This window comes from Lampetra planeri, unplaced genomic scaffold (assembly GCF_965212315.1).
Source record: "Lampetra planeri unplaced genomic scaffold, kcLamPlan1.2.h2 scaffold_1296, whole genome shotgun sequence".
Taxonomy (NCBI): Eukaryota; Metazoa; Chordata; class Hyperoartia; order Petromyzontiformes; family Petromyzontidae; genus Lampetra; species Lampetra planeri.
In genome coordinates this window covers 1-21,405 of record NW_027614013.1, presented here as the reverse complement: position 1 = coordinate 21,405, position 21,405 = coordinate 1, and the positions used below count along the sequence as shown (strand labels likewise).

General features: G+C 42.3%; 1 protein-coding gene across 1 annotated transcript; it reads right to left on the bottom strand.

The window, feature by feature from the left end:
• Positions 1-1,526: 1,526 nt before the first annotated feature.
• CDC40 (cell division cycle 40) lies at positions 1,527-12,389 on the bottom strand. Its single transcript, XM_078622083.1, has 15 exons — positions 12,192-12,389; positions 11,447-11,533; positions 11,186-11,315; positions 11,022-11,108; positions 10,744-10,883; positions 10,544-10,640; positions 10,062-10,201; positions 9,651-9,725; positions 9,427-9,472; positions 8,132-8,228; positions 7,302-7,422; positions 6,733-6,866; positions 3,799-3,875; positions 2,197-2,341; positions 1,527-1,704 (listed from the first exon to the last, which is right to left on the bottom strand). Exons 1-15 carry the CDS (start codon positions 12,387-12,389, stop codon positions 1,527-1,529), a joined length of 1,752 nt encoding a protein of 583 aa, XP_078478209.1.
• Positions 12,390-21,405: the final 9,016 nt, after the last annotated feature.

Sequence of the window (21,405 nt, the reverse complement as noted above, 5' to 3'; positions counted from 1 at the left end):
TAAGGCTGGCCCACACCCTGGAAAGCCAGAGTGACAACAATAGCCTCCATAGACACAGACCGCCGCCACAAGATCTGTGATGTGTGGCATTAAAAAGGAACTGCAGTGTCAGAGACGGGACGTGCTATGGAACCATCTGGACAAACAGGCCACTGCTGAGCCTTTGATTTACCACACAATCGTATGAAGGAGCTCATGTGATGTCATCTTTCTTGGATATATTTTAACCAGTACACTGCATGCACTATTATTAGGCTAGTTGTATTTTTGAGGATTCATTTTATTACTGAACAACAGAAATGTAAATAAACATCAAACCTGAATAGTTAAGGAAGTAAAAGTGAAGTTTTGCATTTCTTGGGAGAATATCTGTGTGCAACAATTATTAGGTAACAATTAATTTGCAGAATTATTATGCAACTCAGTGAAAAACAAATATTCCCCTCTCACTTTTTTTACTTGTTAAAGTGAGAATAATAAACAAACCTACCTCCACCTCGCTGGCGTCTGAGTCAGAGTGGAGCTCTATGCCCATCCATCAGGTCCATCAAACCTTTGAAAAGTCTTCAGAGATTTCTTGGTCCAATCTCGACATTTCATCTTCTGTCTTGTTCAGTGGTCGTCAGGTTTCACCCCCTCTTTACTTTGGCCAAGTCCCTGAGCACTGAACACCTTACACCTCTGGACACTTCAGGTAGGTTTCAGTTGTGAAACATGACATCACTGGAGGAGAATGGCGCCTGGTCATATTTGTAACAAAAGGTTTGATATCAAATGTTCTGCGGTCCCTTCTGGAAGACAATTTTTGACTTGTCTGCGAGATCTCTTTTCTGGCCCATTTTGAGGAAAAGAAGTTGCCTATAATTATACACACCCTGATATAGGGTGTTGATCTCATTAGGCCACACCCTCCAACATTAGACAAATGCATCACCTGGTGTGCATTTGTACCATAAAAAGGAGAATGTGGTCAAAATACCCACTTGTACAGTGTCGGGGAGCTTGCACAGGACAGCATGAAGTTTTTTTGTCAGTTTATCGTGTTGTAAAAGAAAAAAACAGTTCAGCTTCCAAGTTGTTCTACTTGAGGTTACAACCAGTCTTATGTGGTTTCTTGATGCTGTTAAACACATTAAACAAATTATTTTCAGGATTGTTATCAACTGATTCATGTACGAAGAGAAATGAATGGAAGAAAGACGTTTCCCAACTAGTAAAACTGACAAATTTATTACCACCAAGGGACTATGATTTTTCCATGGATTGCAAATACAAAATACAGAGGTCAAATTAAAACATCAAAGAAAACAAAAAAAATAAAAGAGTTTGCAGTAGAAAGAACTATGGGTTTTATCTTTAAACAGGTGTGACATATTCTGAGCTTTCATTACAAAAATACACTGCTACAGTACGACTGGATACCAGCCCTGTGGCAAAACTTTCACAAAGTTCACGGGACAAAGTGTCTGTCTAGTGAACCGGATGTGTTCTCTCTGTGAGCCCAGACATGCACACTGGGGACGGTTCTAATCCCACAGTTTGATCTGTCCGTCCCAGCCACAGGTGATGACCTTGGAGGTTTCGTGTGGGTGCCACAGGGCGCTGATGCACACCTTGTCGTGAGCCTTGATCCTGTGGTACAGCTTGGTGGTCTTCCAGTCCCAAATGTTCAGCTTTCCATCGGCGTCTCCTGATACCACGTAGCTGGTACGAGGGGAAAGAGCAACGAGAGAGAGAGGACAGATGAGCACATTGCTCGCATCCCGTCTGCACCAGTCAGTGTTGCCATGGACACAGTCAGTTAATGAAGACACCTGCTCACATATGTGGGTGGGGCAGCGAGCATGAGTCGGGTTAGCTTGAACTATAATTTGGGTGCTGGACTGTCCTGTTTAACCCTTTCACCTCCATGGTGATACATTCATGCTGGCATACTTTGGAGTACCGTAATGACATGACTACTTCACAGAAAATAGAATAAAATAATACAGAATGGTTACTGGTTATACATTTCTGGTGAGGTGCACCTCTGGCTACACTGTACGCTACACCGTTGGTTGAACACAGAAGCATAAATCAGTCTGTTTCCATAGCGCTGCATTAACTGGAGGCCAACAGACAGGGATGTGTATCATCCACTGACTGCGGGCACAACTGACGCTTTCACAATAACTGAACTTTGAATTAACGGCATACCTCATGTCAGGGGAGAAGTCCACTTGGCAGGCGTAGCCGGCAACCATGTGGCCCTTGAAGACCTTCTTCTTGTTCAGTCTGAAGCGGTTTTGGGCCCCGAAGATCAGAATCTGATTGTCCATCGACTGACACGCAAGCCACTTACCTAGGGTCGGACACAAGCAGCATGACGGTAAAGAGCATCTCAGATGAAGGAAAGTGCAACAGGTCAATATATTCAGAGCATGTACAGCATACAAATGAAACACATAATAATGTAAACTGTAAATAAACTCATAATAATAATAATAATAATAATTCAATGACGTTCAAACCAGAGGACCAGTAAGTAACTATTAGCAACACAATGATGTGTTATTAGTCTTCCTGCCATCATTTAATTAAAAACAACAGCAACAATGTAGGTGTGAAAGTGAGATTTGTCATCAGTGACTGCCAACTCCAACTCTGTTCAGAGCGTGTCAGTCCTGATAATGGTCCTGGTTGTAAAGTCCCCACACTGTGATAAGAGGCAGCGCCTCGCTGCACATCTTCAAAGGAACATGTTGGAAATTATTAATGCAGCAGAGTTAAGAGATCTAGTGTGTGTGTGTCCTGCAAAAAACAAATCCACTACTTTACTTACTACAGACACTACTTGCAATAAGTGCAGTGAATGAAAACAACTTCAGAAACACACTCAGCCTTTGTTTCTTTTGTGAAGGCGGCAAATGAGGAGACAGCAAAACAGTGTGTGTGTGTGTGTGTGTGTGTGTGTGTGTGTGTGTGTGTGTGTGAGGGGGAAGGTTGGTATAAGAGAAGACAGGAGGTTCTGTCAAGAAGATCACATTCACTATTCTAAAGAGAAAACACACCGTTGAAAGCCAAATTCTGTTGCGTTATAAGCCGATAAATCATTTTTAGTGTCACAGTAACTGTAACCTGTGTGTTAGCAGGATTGTGCAAATGCAAGCTAATATTCATAAAAGCTGTTTTGCAGCATGAGCCAAGGGAGGAGTAGTTAAATTGAGGTGTGTTTTATCATATTAACTTGTTGGTCTGACTCCATTCAAGCTTTCACGCTGACACGACCGTCATATGATGGTCGGAGCATCTGCTCAGGACATTCTGAACTGACGAGTTGAAGGACATTGTCAGGGGTCAGTTGACCATCTGGAGTGTGCAGCAGTGGGTTGAAATGTAGCTACATGTCTCCTCTCTCAGTGAGCGGGTTATTCATTTACTGCGTTCACAAACTGCAGGCGCACTTTTCCCAAATATTTGAACTGCTTTGGACCTGTGAGCAGTGAGGCGGTATAATGAGCAACATCTGTCTGTGTGCTACGCACAGTGTCAACGTCAAGAAACCAGACCCATGAAAAGCTTTGGAAGCCAATGTCAATGTGTTTTGAAGAGGGACAGAATGTCACGGGATGAGTCCGTGAGGGCTCGTGGAGGTGAAACTGACCTTTTCTCACAACACTGTCCTCTGATTTTTCACAGCTTTTAGAACTGGTATCCAAATTTACTGCGCTAAAATCCTGAAATGCTGATCTAAATTGCTTCTGAGCTATTAACTCATCTGAGAAACAATTAACACTGAACTGTTATTTTTTAACTCACCGTTGGGAGAGAGTGTCACAGCTGGCATGGAGTGCATACTGGGCTCAGCAATGTACTTGAAGTCCACGGGGATGTCCCTGAGGAACACACAAAGCCCGTGAGTACTCCTTGAAGATGAGACAAACACAACAATCAGAAAATCACCTTAGCAGAATAACCTCCTTCAGGAAAATACCGGAAGAAGAAAGTTATTTGATGAAGCTGAAAAGCAGCTTGTCTGAGCGTAAAGAAAATGCAAATGACAATCTAAAAAGGAGCCTTTGATGCTGTACCGCATCAGTTATTTATCAATTCCTTCTTCTCTCTTTCACCCATTTATTCTGCGTCTTCCCCGTTGGGAGGGGGTATTTGTGAGCTGTCGTTTTCCACAGATCATTCAAATCCCCAGCGATGTGTTTGTGTGTGTGACAGGGAGACGTCTTGCCAGTTTCCTCTGTTGTGTCTCCAGTGGGACTGTTTGCAAACGAAGCGACTGTTAGTGACGAATGTGTCCTACTGCACCGGTTGTGTCCAGTAAGTGCAAAAGAGCTACAGCCTTGAACTCATCATGTTATAACCCCTTCAGCCGAGTGTCTGCGATGAAAAACAGCTGCACAGTGTTCTACACAAGACCAAAACTGCACTACAGAGGAGTTCAGATGATAAATGCAAACCATCACACACAGACACAAAGAACAGTCTTGGAAAAAAAAGAAAAGCGAAACAAAGCCCTTTCTCTTCTGATCTGCTCCAGAAATAGACGGTATGAATGTTTTGTTGTCTGGAGAGAATTTGTGGGTTGATGGAAGAAGACAATCTGTACTCCAGGGATTGACACTGTGAATAATAAAAATAATAAATGTTTGCTTGCTGTGGTTTACATCGATCAAGCCTCAGAACAATGACAGACACAGCAATTCTGCACATTTCATTTTGTAGAGGTGGGTAAAGATAAAGTTTGGCATTTCTAAATCTTCTCAAACAGAGAAAAAAAGAGATGAATCTTGCTTGTGGATTTTATTGCAAAAAGGACATGATTACGTTTGGCAGCAGATTAAATTTGCATGTGGTTTGGTGGAGAGAAAACGGTCAGGAAAAAGGTGAATCGTTTACGATAATGTAAGCAAAACATGCTGAAAATACTTGTTGGTACAAATTTCAAATCAGTCCACTCTTCATCCTTGTGATTCGAACAAAGCTCCATTAAACATCATTCTCTATCATTATCCCACAGGTTCCTTTAAGCCCACAATTAGATTGCTGTTCGTGCAACCGCAGAGAGTCAATTCCCCCGTCTTTGCACTTTGAGATAGACTGATTGCAGTCATCACCAAGTACATTCACAATCCCAGTAAAAGAAAAACATCTGCAGATTGTGTAAAACAGCGTGAAAAAAAGGACAGAATGTGATTTAAACTGCATGCAACAGTCACCATCTGTCTGTGTTCTTTCACCATGAGATGGATGTGGTAAATTTCACCTAATGCTGCTGTGTATCAGTTTTCACATGGGAGGGAGACTGGGGCACAGCAAAGCCCGACATACCACACACTCGTTTTCTCCCACTGTAAAGCCCAGGGCCCAAGGGACCCCCCCCCCCCATGTCATTCCGTTGTGATTTTGTAATGTTGTAATGCAACTGGGACATGAAATGAAGTGAGTTAACAAAAAATCCCCACACCCTCTCTCCCCGTCTGTCTTTAATATGATTTAAGAAAAAAAGGTGTGGTCATTAAGTGTGGACATTAGTTTATCGGCCTCTCTTCCAAAAGTGCACATCTTATTAGCTGGTTATACATTTGTCATCTAAGACAATAGTCAAAGCTGACTATGAGCACATGATCCCCATCTAAGGCACTTTTCCAGGCTTTAAAACAATCTCCTGCACCTTTTTTGCTTGTGTATTAAAACTGCGTGAAGTCAGGTCCTGTGAAATTAAGTAAAATCAAAAGTCGTTTCTGCAGCGACCAACTTAAGGATGTTTATCGTTTTTTTATGTGACAGAGAGAAAATGTCACTGCGTACCTAGTGAGCTAGTTTCCTCTCACTCATTGTTTGTCTTACTGACATTTGAAGAAGATAACTGCTCTGCAGCAAAACAGAGACATTCTCTAATTCCAGTGACAATTTCGGTCTCAACTCTGTATCACTTTTCTGCACTCGTGCTGCTTTTTTAGTTCTAACACGTTAGTTCTCTGTTTAAGCAGGTATTTAAAACCCAAACTGACTCGGGCCGCTACCAACTGACCGCACTTTATGTATTTATTACATTTTAACTATTTTAAATTGTATTTTAACAGGCACTGTAAAGCACTTTGTGACACACTGTCTGTGAAAAGTGCTCGATAAATAAAAGTTACTTATTTACTTAACACATCACAGATTCATCCAGAACCTCACATCCTTCTGGACACATGGGCCCAATTCATGATAAAAATGAGCAGGATAAATAAAAGGTCGAGTGTCACTGGTGTTATGGTACCATAGACAAAACTGATCACAATGTTTGCATCAAAGCAGCAACAAATACCTGTTCTTGTACCATTGCTAATAGACAATAAAGCTCAGAATGTAGTATCATTTCATCTATACGCAGACAATCTGCAACATAAAAAACATTCATGTCACCATGAAGCCAACACACTGCTATTAAACATCTGACAGGATCATGCAGCAACAAGCATTTGCATGTGAAATCACCTGCCAGGTTGTCTGTGACTCTCAAATTGTAGTTGTCATCAGTCTGCAACAGTCAATTATGAGAAGCTGCTTGGGTGAATGTGAATACTTCTTCCCTGATTCACATTCTGTTGATTTACTCGGAGCAGCTGCCCGATGAACCACATTACTGAGCATTCAGAAATGCAGGATTATGTGTTTCTCATGGAGACACTAAACTCTCAACAAATAATCTCCACATAGCATTCCAGGCAGCTTTAAGCAATCTGTACTTACCACTCCCAAACTCGAAGACTCTTATCGTCTGACGTGCTGACAAACCGACGGTTCTCGTCAACAAACGTGATGGTGTTTACAGCTCCCAGGTGACGGTCGTACTCCTGAACCACCTCGCCCGTCCTGATGTCCCACTGGGGGAACAGACAACATACACATGTGAAATGGACCAAATGACCGATGTGAAATGTCAAAGTATGTTCATCTGACATATCAGTTGTTCTCTCCTGCCACAGAAATGTTACTATTTGACCAAATAGTAGGTTGTTATTGTTGTTGTACTTATAGATGTTCCACTTTTATCCCAGACTGTTCTGCTCACTGTGCCTGTCTTCCACTAATGCTGCCTGTGATTAATGACTTGTTCTAGTCCTGTCAGGCAAGGAACCACTTGGAGCGCACGCATGACTACACACACTGGTGCTGGAGGATGAGAAAGGAATGCATTTCATGCTGCTGTGAGCACAAGGGTATATACATAAACTTGTGTGTGCATCTGCTCGGTCACCTGTGAAATACCCATGAGGGGACGGGGAACCAGTCGCAATGCAGCAAAATGGAAACTTTACCTGAACAATCTTCTTATCTGACATGCCGGCCACAAAGAGGTTCTGTTTATCCTCATCTGGGTTGAACTTGACGCAGTATGGTACTTTCCTGTTGGTGAAGCGCGAGATACATTTGCCTGTGGGGGGAAGCAAACAAACCCTGATTAGTCTACCTGGGCTGTTTTGAGCAGTATGGAACACTGTCTTGTTAACATTGTGGGCTCTGCCAACCGTAGACAGTAATAGCTTAGCTAGTGTCTTCATGTATTCTTTCAGAAGAGGTAAATCACCACAAGCGTGATGCTCCCAAACAGAAAATTAAAATGACTGCAGCGTATAAGATTAAAAAGTAAATGATTTTGACTGGCACCTGGGCCAGATAACAAGGTCTATAAAACAGAAACTAGCACAGATCCAGCAACTGACGAGAAATGATTTCAAGTAATTGTAAAAAAATAGTATAAGACAGTTCCTGGTAAATTATTTCTTTCATACAAATTGGGATGTTGTGGCTTTAGAGGAGATCTTGTTAGCAAGAAGTGGGGGAATCAACTCATTTCTGCCCTCTGCTGGTTTGGGGCTCCAAGACAGAGGGAGGTAATTAAGATGAAGGGGCTGGAAGGAGGGGATGAAAAGGGGCCATGTTGCATCATAGGAATTTTATGGCTCCAGTAAACACAGAGTAGTATGACTGAATGTGTGTGTGTGTGTGTGTGTATGTGTGTGTGTGTGCATATATACAGAAGCACGGACACTCAATGAGGATGTGGCAGGATAGACATCAGAAGTATTACTCAGTATTCACAACAGAAGCATAAAGGGTCAAGAAGAGGCAGGTGCAGCGTACCGGTCTCAGAGTCCAGAGTTTCAGATAGCGATCGTAGGCAGCACTAAGGAACTGGGTGCCAGTATTGTTGAAGCAGATGTCACGCACTGCTTTGCTGTGGCCTAAGAGGGAGAAACAAACATCCACACTGAAACCAAACGTACACCAGAGCGTGCGCATGTTGTGCTTTCACTATGTGAAGCCACGGTGGGGTGGTGGCCACTCCAGCAAGTCACTTCAGCTGCTCCCCTCTCTCAGCAGTCTTCCTTTGATATGCCATTCACTAACAGAATGCAAAACCTGGCTAATACGAGGAAGTAAAGGGAGAGAAACAAAGTGGGCTCAGGGAAACATGGAAAGATGAATGTATCAATGGGCTCAGAGAGTAAGAAGGAGGAAGAAACCTTTTCCTTTCCACTTTCTAATACCAGTCTTTGCAACCCTTTGGCTTGTTGCTCACACAAGTGGAGGTGATGCGAGGTCCCTGTGGGCTCAGTGCAAGCAGACACCTCCCTTGTTAAAACGATCTTTTATCAGTTCTACACTGTTTCCACGGAGATAACAGAGCCCACTGGAGGCTAAGCGGCTGCCCGCCTACTCAAACCCAGCACGCTCTCAGAGGCAACCCTGCCACTGCAGAATGCCTTGATGGTAAGTGTTTGTGTAATCAAATATAAACGCCATCCCACACTGCAAATATGAATGAATGAATGTAGATCTTCTGGTCTAATAAACAATCTGAAGAATGAACAAAGAAATGAATAGAAATATGACAGAGATGAATAGTCCTTTGACCAACTAAATGAATGAAAGAACAAGATAAAGGAGGTGGAAAAGCAGCAACAATGTAAGAAAAAGTTAACATCCCTCCCCAACAGGGCCTGAACACTCCTCTTACAATCTGCTGCTTCTAGTCATTCAACTCTCAGCCAGTCGTCACTTCCAGTTGATTCACTGTTTAACTGCTCTCTCTCTTTTAGTAAACCCGGTCCTCCTCTCAGCATCTTCTCCCCTCTCTAGCCCATCGTTCTTCTAAGCCTCTGGGCTGCTGAATAATGCATATTCTGTGAAGGTGCTGACAGGCAGAACCGCAGCTGCAAACAATCTCTATTCTGACAGTGTTCTCTGCGGGAAGAGTATACGAGTGACCTGCATGCATTAGCCTAACCCTAGCAGGCAGACGCTATCGCTACAGAAAAACCACAAGAACAAACATAAACAACTGAGGCTGAGCAAAGTCTGTCACTGAGGTGCTCCCCCTGAAAGACATTTCACACCTTCAACATATTTCACTACATTTCAATAGTTCTAATCACTTACCAATAAATGTCCGTATACACCTCCTCTCGCCATAGACTTCCCATAGCTGTGTAGAGAGTTATGTTAAAATGTGCAGCAAACCCATGAATGCTGGTACAGGAACTAAATGAAAATACAACAATAAACAGATACACTACCATAAAACATGCTGTAGCATAGCATGGTTTAATGAACGTCTATTAGCTTCTGCGATGTTTCTAATGGCACTATGTCGTGTATTTTACCTTAATCTTACAGTCCATGGAGCTGGAGAGCAGTAGATGACCAGAAGTAGGGAACAGACGGATGGCACTGACGCCCTAGATGATGCAAAGACAGATGAGAAATCAAGGTCTCAGTTTAACATTCAACAACGTAGTTACATTTTTCAACTATTACTCAAATTATGACTGCTAATCAACATGGAACTGTCATGTGTCAGACATGTCCAGATGGGATGTGAACACAGTCAACTGGTACTACTGAAGCAGTTCTGAGGGGAAATAAACATATTCAACACAGACGGAGATGTACCTCTTCCACCTACTATCTCAACATTACACACACACACACACACACACACACACACACACACACACAGACACACACACACACACACACAGGAATGCAGTCAAAGAAATGTCTCTTTCTCTGACCTTGGTGTGTCCGGACCAAACATGAATCTGTTTTTTGGGCAGGTAACACTTGTCTGGTGCTTCCCCAGATCGCAAGTTGACGCCCACATCCTGAGGGATATGGAGGTAGGACCTGCCCTGGTAATCATACATGTCTTTAACTGAAGAAGGGAAAAAAAATAAACATCATGTTAAAACCCTAAAAAACATGGGTTAAAGAGTTTGACACTCCTACAATAGCTATGAAATATGAACTGTCGACTGTACTGTTGTGTAAGGCCTTGACAGTTTTCCAGGTTTTTAATGACCATAATATCTGTGTCTTTTTACTTGTGTATAGAAATCCAAAGATCATCTTGAGGAGAACAAAGGGTGTCAGTACTACGACTGACTGAAATAATATCTGGACTTAAAAGTAATTGGACCTACACACCTGAATAAATATCTCATCATGTCTCTGTGTTGCACAACAAACAAAACAACATTTTTATGGGCCACTGTACCATGGAGAATGGTCTTCTCTTCTGCAGGAGCCTCCTCTTCATTCCTTCCCCTCTTCTGTCTTTTGGCTATGATATCATTTAGCTCTTTCTGCTCCTCCTGGATAATAAAAATCACCAAATAAAAAAAAAGACTCACTTATATAAATACTAACAATGGGTTTTCATGCTACTTTGGACTATATAATTCACAAAGCCTTTACCTCTGTTGGTTTGGCCACTTGTTTCTCATCTAGATATTTTGCCCATGGTCCGAGGAAGTTATCAATCTCCCCTGCATCTCCACCTTTGACCTTTTTCCTTTTCTCTGGTTTCTTATGTCCACTCTCAAACACAGTTAGACCTGTTGGGAGAATCATAGAACAGTTTCTTTCCACTTTTACTCACCACACTTCATATGGCATAAGACATAAAATATTAATAGTCTGGTAAATACAGCCTGATGCGAAAAATACATCAGAGATAAATTTTTAAAAACTACCTTTATTTTTCTCGGCCTCTTCCACCGCACCAATGTAGGCAGTAGGAGCAGCTTGGTGTGTTTCGACAGATGGATCTAAAGCATAACCTAAAAACAGAGATCACAGAGTTGGAAGAAAAACACATACACATTTAAAGCGGGTCAGAGGTTGTAGAAGAACATACCATATGTTGAGAAAGTCCTCCTTTGTTGCTCAAACATGAAGTCATTGACATGTGCAGGTTCTGCATAACCCGATAACATATTCCTTGGAGCAGCCATCTGTTGGGTCCTAAATGGGTTTGCTGGACCAAACTGTGGGTCAGAAAGCAAATCAAAATTTTATTAATTATCACTTTATTCAACTGTTTGATCATTACATCAAAAACAAGTCAAACTGGTATATTCATATAAACATAACTACAGACACTGAAATACAAGCTTACCTCTGGTGCAAACATGGTTTCATATGTGGGGTTATATGCAACCTCTTTCAACGCCGGGTCCAGATGTACGCCAGTTTCAACTGACTCCTAAAATGTACATTTTCATTACACGTTATTTATTAAGCTATCACTCAGATGGACAGATTGACAGGTGACACAAAACCGAAATGAAAAACCAAATGCACTGTACATGTAAAAGCAGCACAGGATTTGATAGTAAAATAACATTGAAAAATAATATATTTTTTTTAACGGACCATCTGTGCCAAAATGTCAAACAGGCAGACACTACCACTAAAATCGACACAAAGAGGCAGGTTATCGAACGCTTACTGCACATTATGATAAGGGACAAAAGCAGCTTTTTCATAGTTAGTTAGTCATATAGTATTTGTCAACGACATATTATGGCCGATTTGACATTGTCACTAGGACAGTGTCAAAACAGTAAGTTAACTAGTTCTGAATGAAGCCATGTATCTATCTGAACTAATGTAAGATAAATAATCATCCAGCCTTCCCGCTCTTCACTCCTTCCACCGGCTACGTTGTTTGTACACCTGCAACTGAAAACGAGCTGATGCTTACAAAAAGTGGATTAATCCACTGCGTGTCTCCGCAACGCAACGAACATGGATGTAGATAACTCTTAAACGTAACTGTTATCGGTGGATGGGTATGTTAATCGCGGTACAGTCATCCTTGTGTTGTAGCAAACGTCGGCTAGCTAGCTTGGTTAGCATACCTTGACGGCGACTTCAGGCGCAGAATTGAGAACAGCCACAGCCATAGACATTTTTTGTCCCGACTGTAGCGGTTTGAGGTGGGCCGTGGCGTCCGGGTCAATTTCAGCCACATTATCGGCAATGGTAGTAGACTCTGAGTCATTTTCTGAATCGGAATCGCTACCGTACGAAACGAGGGACGACATAGCGGCAGCCATCTTGGATGTTGTGATTTCACCGGAAGCTGTGGGCGGTACTTCCGTTTAGCTAAAAAGGAGAAAAAGAGAAAAGCGCTTGTTCCACGGCCACCTCCCAAGGATATCAGAATAAAACACAACACGTTTATCATATTGACATTGCAAAGATTGTATAAAAATCATGTAATTAGAGAATGTAAAAACACTCTTGCAACTATTTAATCGAACGACAGAAAATTAATTAGTAATTGCCTCTCAAACATGTTTTAAATCATTTTCACGTTTTACAAATCCAATATCCAGGTAGTTCTTCACTGTTGGAATGCCGAAACAAGTATTTTGTAAATGCGCCCACCTTAAATGAGTGTAACATCTCACTAATTTGCAACATTTTATGGAGATTCATGATAATGTGGTTTGACTTCAATTATTAGCATATTCAAAGGTGATGCACAACGTATCGAATGTCCATCATTTATTTCTTTGGCTCCCGCAGCTCTGAGGACTGAACGGTTCATCGGGGCAGGAGCACGGGACGCTGTCGCTCCAACAATGGAGTGGTTCGTACCATTGTCCCTGATCATCGTGGGGACGTTTTTTTTTGGAGAATGAACCACATCTCCACCGCTTTAGTGTAAAGGGCACATTTTCCTCGCAAATGGTTACAACAACTGTTTAATTTTATAGTCATTTGAAGTTAGGCTGTCTCGACTGTGCAAAGTTTAACGCCGAATTCAGCGACATGTACCCGGGGAATCCCTCTTGGAAAAGGTGACTTGATTCTTCTCCGCCACCGCCTCTTCTAGTGGGTGTGCATTTAATATCAGAGACAGTACAATCATGGATCCGACCCGGGGATTTAAATTCTTGGACACAGTGTCATGCTCCTCAGCCCTGTAAGGATGGGAAGAAAGTAAGAGGGATTTTTCGAGCTAATCAGGTAATTTTTGATCTTATTATACGTCTGACTTGCAAGTGCATAGACATCTATATATATATAGATATATTTTAAATATGAAAAAATGTCTAAACTGCGCTGAAGACGTACCATCCCACTAACCGCAGCCTGTACACGGAGTGACTGTGTTGTAACGTTCACTCTGGAGCTGGTTCACTAATAACGGTCGGGGGTTGTAATTCAAGCCGGCCTGGCCATCACTGACTGCACGTTAAACGCGCATGAACTCACATCGCAGGTGACAAATGTGTTGACAGCGCCGGGCTCCGAAGTACCCGGACCTTTTAAAAAGTATCAAATATATGTATGCACCGCTGCATAAATGCAGAAATGCAGAAAGTTGAATCGGGAGGATGCTACATTGCTAAGCTCCACATCTGCACACGCTCCGGGCAGCAGCGTCTTGACATGTTCAACGTGAGGAACATCATGTTGGTGAGAAACCGGAGAGCAAATATTTACTGGGACCCCCCCCCCCCCCCCACACACACACACACACACCTCCTCGAATCTCCATTCCTGCCCTGTGCGAACATGCCACAGATTGAAACTGGCGTCTCTGTCTGAGTCCTAATTGGGTTCCAGAGGTCCCGGTCCGTACAGTGAGCTTTGGCGAACTGCAGGCATGATTGCATTTCCCCACGAAGAATGCCACTGAGGCTGGGGTCTGTTCCAGCCAGCTTGGTTTGCAGTCATGGGGGATGGTAGCCCAGTGGAAATCATGCTTTGTGAAATTCGAAACCCTCTTTGTACTACTTCAAGTGCAGCAAAAAAGAAAAGTGGGCATGAGGAACAGTGTGGTTCAGTGATCATCTTATATAACTGGTGGCAGCTTGAAGATAGCCGTTGCTATGCACAACACCCCCTCACGTGATGCTGTATCTGGAGTTTACATTACACTGACCGTTTTTTTTTCTTCTTGCAATCTGTCCATCTCAACCCAGCTAAAGAACATGGTTCTTTGGTCAGTGGTAGCGGGATGAAAGACTGCAGCGGACACGTGTGCTCAGACCAAAGATGTGCTGCATCCACTCCAGTGCCATCTGCTTTTAACAGTCCACGGCTGTGGTTTTGTCCTTAGTTTATGCATTGAAATTCCAGCAGTGTGGGTACATGAGAAACACAAACTAGAAGAAGATGCAGTACCAGGACTTTTTGATAAGGTTTGATTTCTTGGGATCCCTGTGATGATCGTTCAGATTTTACTGTCTCACAACAATTGAAATGTACATAGCAGATAGCTCTTTTTCACGAGGTGATTTCATGTTTGTCAAATGGGCTTGGTTTTATTTTTTCATAAGGATTAAAAGCGCTTAAATTTGAGCCATAAACATAACAAGTGAACATTAAAAAAAAAAAAAAAAACACACACACACTGAGTATGCAGCCTATAAAACAAAGTGCATCATTTCAAGGCATGACTACAAAGCTCCGTGGAGATAAGCTTAGATGAATGGATGTCACATTCAGAAATTGTTTACGGAGAAAATAAGTAGCTTAGTGCAAGCAGCAATGGCTTTCTGGACGTAATGTGCTAAGGCCTTTCACAGCTGTTGGATTTATTAGCCTGCAGCAGCGGAAGCTATAGGTTATGATTCACAGCAGGAGGATTCAGTCTGGATTAAAACATTTTCCATATTGACCCATGTGTTGTCCCAATATGACATTTACACAGAAGGTATAGGAATTGGTGGATTCATACACCAAATATCCGTTGTGTATCAAGCCTTATGTGTGTCTGATCTGACCTGACCTTGACTCTTAGGGATGGCATTCTGGTCCGCAGTTCTTTTTTTTTGTTTCTCTTTTTTGGAAGCCAGAGTAATAAAAGAGTTTTGGCACACCTCCCACAGAAGCTTTTGGACCTCTCTTATTTGTTGACATTGCTCTGATCCTCCGCCAGTCTCCGGCTTTGTCATGCTAGCGAGAAGAACGTCTCTGTTTTTCTCATTTCTTTTGTTTCTCTCCACTGAGATAGAGAGGGGTGATCGGAGGACGGGCAACACGGAACAACAGAGGGCATAATGAAATAGCATGTCGAGAGAGAAAGGGGTGGAATTCAGATGAAAGAAAAAAAAAAGATTGATCAGAGCCTGGCATGAGGATGATGAGCGAGGAAGTTTCTCCGGGGATCTTGTGAAAGACAAGAGAGGTTTCATGTGTGGGTGCAATGTGCTTCACCTCTTTGCAGGCCATTTAGTGCAGCCAAAGTCAGACCTCCTATCTCTCAGCTGTTAGGATGCTCCAGAGGCTCCCACACACAGGAGCTATTGTTTTTCCTGTTGGCCAGACCCAGAGCTCCATAATACTGCTTCTGTCCCTGGTCTGTGCTGACAGTGGGACACCAGGGTTCAGTTTAGCTTGTCTGACTGGTGCTCCGGTGTCTCCCTGTCACTGCCTCGACCAACGCCTTTTCTGCTTTGCACATATATCCTTCCATCTCCATGTGTGACATTTATTCTCCCTTTGTCTTAAACTAGTTTTTCAACTGTGCATAAGGCCCTTATTATTCCTGCATCTTTCATTTTCACTTCACAGCTCCTTGAGAACTGTGATGTGTCTCTCCTCAGACATAATTATAATTATACATTGTGTGTTGTGCTGCATCAAATATTATTAGCTTTCTCATTTTACCTTCAAATTGTATCTAAAACTGCGGCATCATCATTGCATTGGCGCAGTTCGGTACATGTTCTGACTGAAATACCCATGTCTCTCTTTTGCGTTGACTGATTCCTACCTTCTCTGCATGGTCACAGTTAGCTAATTAAGCTAATGAAAATTAATGTAAGCAAAGGAGATAAAAGATTTATAGCGTCGTCACAATAGTCTTGATGAATGTGTATTAACATAATGTTGCTTTTGTGATGTGCAAAAAAAACTAAGTCTTAGTGCACAACTTGTAACATCTTTCATGGAATGGCATTGCCAGGACACATATTTACATTTGTGGAGATGTGAACGTCCGGCTTTATCCCTAGATATGTAGGTCGATTTGATTGAGAAGCATAAATCCAGCTTGAGGGTTCCCATCTGGTAAACCCAGGTGTTGAGCTCACAGAGGAGGTATGAAAGAGCTGCCATCTTCCCTATTACAATTCCATGCACTATTAAAAGAAAAAAGAGGGTGTTTTGATCATTCCAGAACAGTTATTTGATCTGTATTTGAACAAAGAGGAAAGAGTTCCTAGGTTTAAAATCTCCTCACTGTTCTTGTCCTTTATTCCTCACCCCTTCTTAAGTTGCCAATCTGTTTTTTTTTTTCCCCTCAACATTTTTGTTTCATTCACCCATTGTCACCCAAGGGAAGACAGGGCGTTGACAGCATCTCTTAAAGAGTTCACAGAATGTGTGTGTAATAGACCTGTTTGACCAGGTCTCTGCCATTACATCAGAGCAAACAGCCACCTGTTGTCAAATGCAAGAAGACCTATGGCTATTTCTTTTTTAAATGTTAATTTTCCTGTCCTTCATCCTGCTGTCTTTCTTTTTCTGATTCATGATGCAAACGCTCTTGTTTTCCCACAGTTAAAAGTACCTTCCATGTGTTCAAGCTGAGCCCCTTTGGTGATAGAATGAAGAAGTTCAGTAATATATGTGTATTCTTACATCTTGCTAACATCATCGCTGATGCAGTTGCAAATTCACAACTCATTAGTCATCAGTTATCTTCTATTTGGGAAATTGAGCGTGTCCTGTGACTGACCTGGATAATTCTCCCTGAAAGCCAATATGCAGACAATGGGGGAAACTGTGGACTGCTGAGGCCATTCCGCTGGTTTCATGCAGGTTTGGAAGGTAAACGTAGCCTGATATCTCTCGTGGGATAAAGCTTCTTTGGTCTTCATGGAAAAATTTCCTTCCACTGGATTGAGGCCTTGTATCTTTGTGTGCCGGCGTGTGTTTGTAAGTACACTGTAATGTAATGTTGCCGAAACTTGACTTTGAGCAGAATCTCCTGAGCCACATTTGTGTATGTGTGCATTTTTTCTATTTGAATATGCAAAGATCCTGATCTCTCTTCAGTCTCGCAGCCACTGGGGGTTTCGTATTGAGTTTTGTAGTGATATGTGTGTGTGAGAGGCTGGAGAAGGGGAGTCGAGGCACGCTCATGCTGTCCGCTTTGAATCCCCATTATTAAAACATCCATATACAGTTCTAGTCATACTCAAATGTCAGAAGCGCTCATCTTTCTTTCTTCAGGTTTTTGAAATACTGTAAGATCATGTTCGTAGATCAGTGAAGATTTCGAGACAAGTGAGGACTATAAAACCAAAGATGCAACGGGCTCCTTCATTTACCACGCATTAATCCAAAATATTTATTATGTTGTCCACTGAAGAGATCAAAATATCATTAAATCCAATAAAAGGATGATGAAGTGAACAGCAATAATGACAAAATGAGTTGAGAGCAAGGGGGGAAGTCGCCTGCAGCGTTTGTCCATGATTTCGCAGCAGGGGTGCCTGTGCACACAGACAACTGCTGCCTTTAATTAGGAGCCAATATTTGACTGTTCATTTACAGCTCACAGCAAGTATCCAGTTTGGGTTTGCATGAAGCCCCAGAGCAGGGCTTGTCTGATCAGTGGAGGACTTGGATGGAAGCTTTCTTTCCTTTCTGTTCTCGTTGAGGAGCAGCAAATGACCCATTGGCATCAATCTGTATTAAGACACTCTAAACTGTCAGACTACAGAATTTCTGACCTAAGGTCACCAGGTCATCAATTTTTGGTTGCAAAGTGAATCTATACTATTTAAGGCAGCATACATAGACTTGAAGGACGACCACATACCATAGCCTGTCTCATTTAAGATAAGATGATCAATGTCACACTGGGGAAATTTGTACCAGCAAAGTTGTAGCATTATGAAGAAAAAAGTGTCATATAACAAAATAGATCATTGGTAAGCATACAATATTAACAATCTGTACAGGCATGAGAAAAATATTAAATACTACAATGCAGCAAACTAAAGGAAAACTATATGGTAGTAGGTACAGCATTACTATTGTAGATTTAAAAACAATATTGCACATGGTTCTTTACAACCGATACTCAGAAGTCCAGCAATGGGAACTGGCTTAAGACTCGACTGTCCCTTACATAACTGTCTTCATTTATAGACGCATGCCCACAGTTCAGAGTGTTCAGTTACATAAGACAGCGAAAACGCTGGTGTTCTCCTAAATTTACACTTCTGTTCTTTGGAGATGATCGCTACAACACTGTTAAAAGGCATTTTCTCCTTGTCCTTGCCCTAAGGCAACGTGCACCAACGTGAGTGTGTGTGTGTGTGTGTGTGTGTGTGTGTGTGTGTGTGTGTGTGTGTGTGCACTCGTGTGCACGAGATGCCTCTGCATCTTTTGTAGCACTACTGCAGTTGACAGGAAGATGGCGGATGTGTAATTTATTGCCTCAGAGTGAAACCGTCCAACCAGCAAGTTAACTGGAAACATCATTCTCATGACAAAGCCAATTACCGCTGTGCTCTTTTTAAATGGAAAATATCACTGCTGACTGGCCCCCGCACAGGTCAGAGCACATGGGAGTAAATGTGAAAAGAACCAAAGACTGGGCCCAGTTTCTCAAAGCAGGTTTAGTGAAAACTGTTTACTCCTCAAATGAGGACAACTGCACATTTCTCTTGGAGGTTAGATTAGAGATCAACTAAAATCAAACACAAAAGACGCTTGTAAGACATTTGGTTTGATTGATGTCACATTTTTGTGACAATAAAATTGAAACGTTTTTGTTATTTCAGGGTTAACAACCTGATTAAACTTGCCTTTTGGAGATGTTTTAGTTGGCAGGACATACAATGAGCTTTGAATCCAAGTTTAATTAAGAAAAAGAAAACAAATGAGAAGCCTGGCTTTGCTTTTGTTTTCCGTCATTGATAGTGAAAGCAGAGTACGAACACCCCACAAAACAATCAGCAGCAGCAACAGCCTGATTCCCTGATGGTTCCAGAGATTTCCCGGTTATCCTGTTGTGTAATATGTATTACAAGTGATTTTACACTGAAGATGATGGGCCGACATTGGACATTTTAAACATGTTTATTGTATACAATCAGAAATCCTGCAGTAGAATGAACATCGACGACAGCCGAGCACACACTCGGATTGAAGATGAGGAAGTGGAATCACAACAAATGATTTTTTTTTTGTGTATATATTTTTTTCCCCTTGTATTATCAGATCAAAACAGTCCAAAATCTACCACGCGTAACCATGGGAGATTTCAAGCCAGGACAGTCAGGCTTCTAGTCGCCTGTGAACAAAATTTGTGTTGTCATCTCACACAACAAACAAAACCTTGAAATCTGTTATTTGTCGTCCTGTGTGGTTTCTCACATTTTGAAAATCGATATGTGTCAAGCTTTAGTTCATCCATCGCAGTGTGTATACATAGCTCCATGCCCGAGGTGCTTGGAGGACAGATGCTACTGTGGAGCTCTTGTTTGATAAATAACACACACATTGCTCGGGGCAGGAGTTGAAATCAAAATGAAACAAGCCTGTTGGAGTTACATCTTGATAACCTTTGTTTTACAGTTAATAAACAATGCTGTTCTTCTAAAATCCCTCAAACACATACAATTAGTTCGCACCAAACTACTGCAATATCTACATGCTGTGTGGGTGTGTGTGTGTGTGCTCATCGGCCCTTTCTGGAGACATCACATTGCTCTACCCTGTGGCTTAGGGGAAGGTCAGAGGTCTCGTCGTTATTCAATCTGTGGTTATATAAATGTCAGTGGTGACTTGAGGTTTTGGGAGCTCAGCCTCAGGACGGCTGATGTGCTGACAAAGGTTCCTGGCCTTACTCCACCTCCATCCTTTTCAGATGTGCCATTCCTTCCACTGTTCTTTATCATCTTTGTCTATGTTTATCCTGCTTGTCTTTTTCAGTCTCAGGTTCTTCCCTGTCCCATTAATTGATTCACAAATGTCTATACGCTCCCCTCTTCAAAATAGCCTTAGCTGCTCTGTCAGTGTTGACTGCTTCCACTGTGGCTCATGATGATTGCCAGTTTTGCGGTAGACTTTTTGCCTGGAGGCTTGACCAGGTTTTTAAATGCAGCGTTACAGTGAGTTCAAACAAAGGCAACATTTAAGTGGGGAGGCAGAAGGAGTCTGGCACTTGTTCATCTTGGCCCATCGCTGCCTGGAGCCTCTCAAGTTAAATTTGCAAATACACAGTGGCTCAAGCAGAAAAAGAACATTATGATGCCACAACGTCAACCAAGTGTTTCTTTGTAGTCCAAGTAAAATGAAGGTTTCCTGACCGTCCTAAAAGAGGAAAAGAATGTTTTACTTCTTTGGCTTGTGAAAATGATGTATAATTATCGTGACTGAAATGGCGCACAGAGAACTAAGCTAAAGGCTTTGAATTTGGTCAATGGGAGTTAAAATGTTTTTTTTTTCTATTAGTCTGCAATTCAATTTAAAAAGATTGAGTAAATAGTGGCATTAGGGGAAGAAAGGATCGAAATGGAATGGGTGCTACGTGGCTCTTCCGCACCTCCTTGTGTGGAAATAGGACGATGGTGTGGACCATGAGTAAGCTGAGTAGGTGTTAATCTAACAACATGACTGATAGAGGTATTGGTTTTGGACCAACACAACAGTGATTGACGAGGGCATGGTGACTCTGATACTCCCAGACACCCTGATGGGCGAGGAGGGGGGACAATAGACTGGCTGAAGTCTGTCTGACCAGGACAGATAACAGGAAGTCGCATGGGAGCAGTGATAAGGGCTGCTCTTACTTACGCATTTACGCACACACACACACATCAACTTCGCTGTGTACTGAGGCAAATGCTTCCAGCTTGAAATACGTCATCTGATAAGGGGAACAAAATAGAAGCAACCATGTGAGAGAACCCAAACAGCAGGCAGAATTCAATTTGCTCAGCTTTTGAGCTGCGTCGATCGGAGAGACCAACAGCTTCCTGCACAATGCCTGGTGACGGCCCGACACAAGCTGGACGGTGGGGGCTGAAAGGCTGCCTTCCTCTCTTCCCTTTTGTCATCCGTATTACCTGCACCAGAGAGAGGTAATCTGCA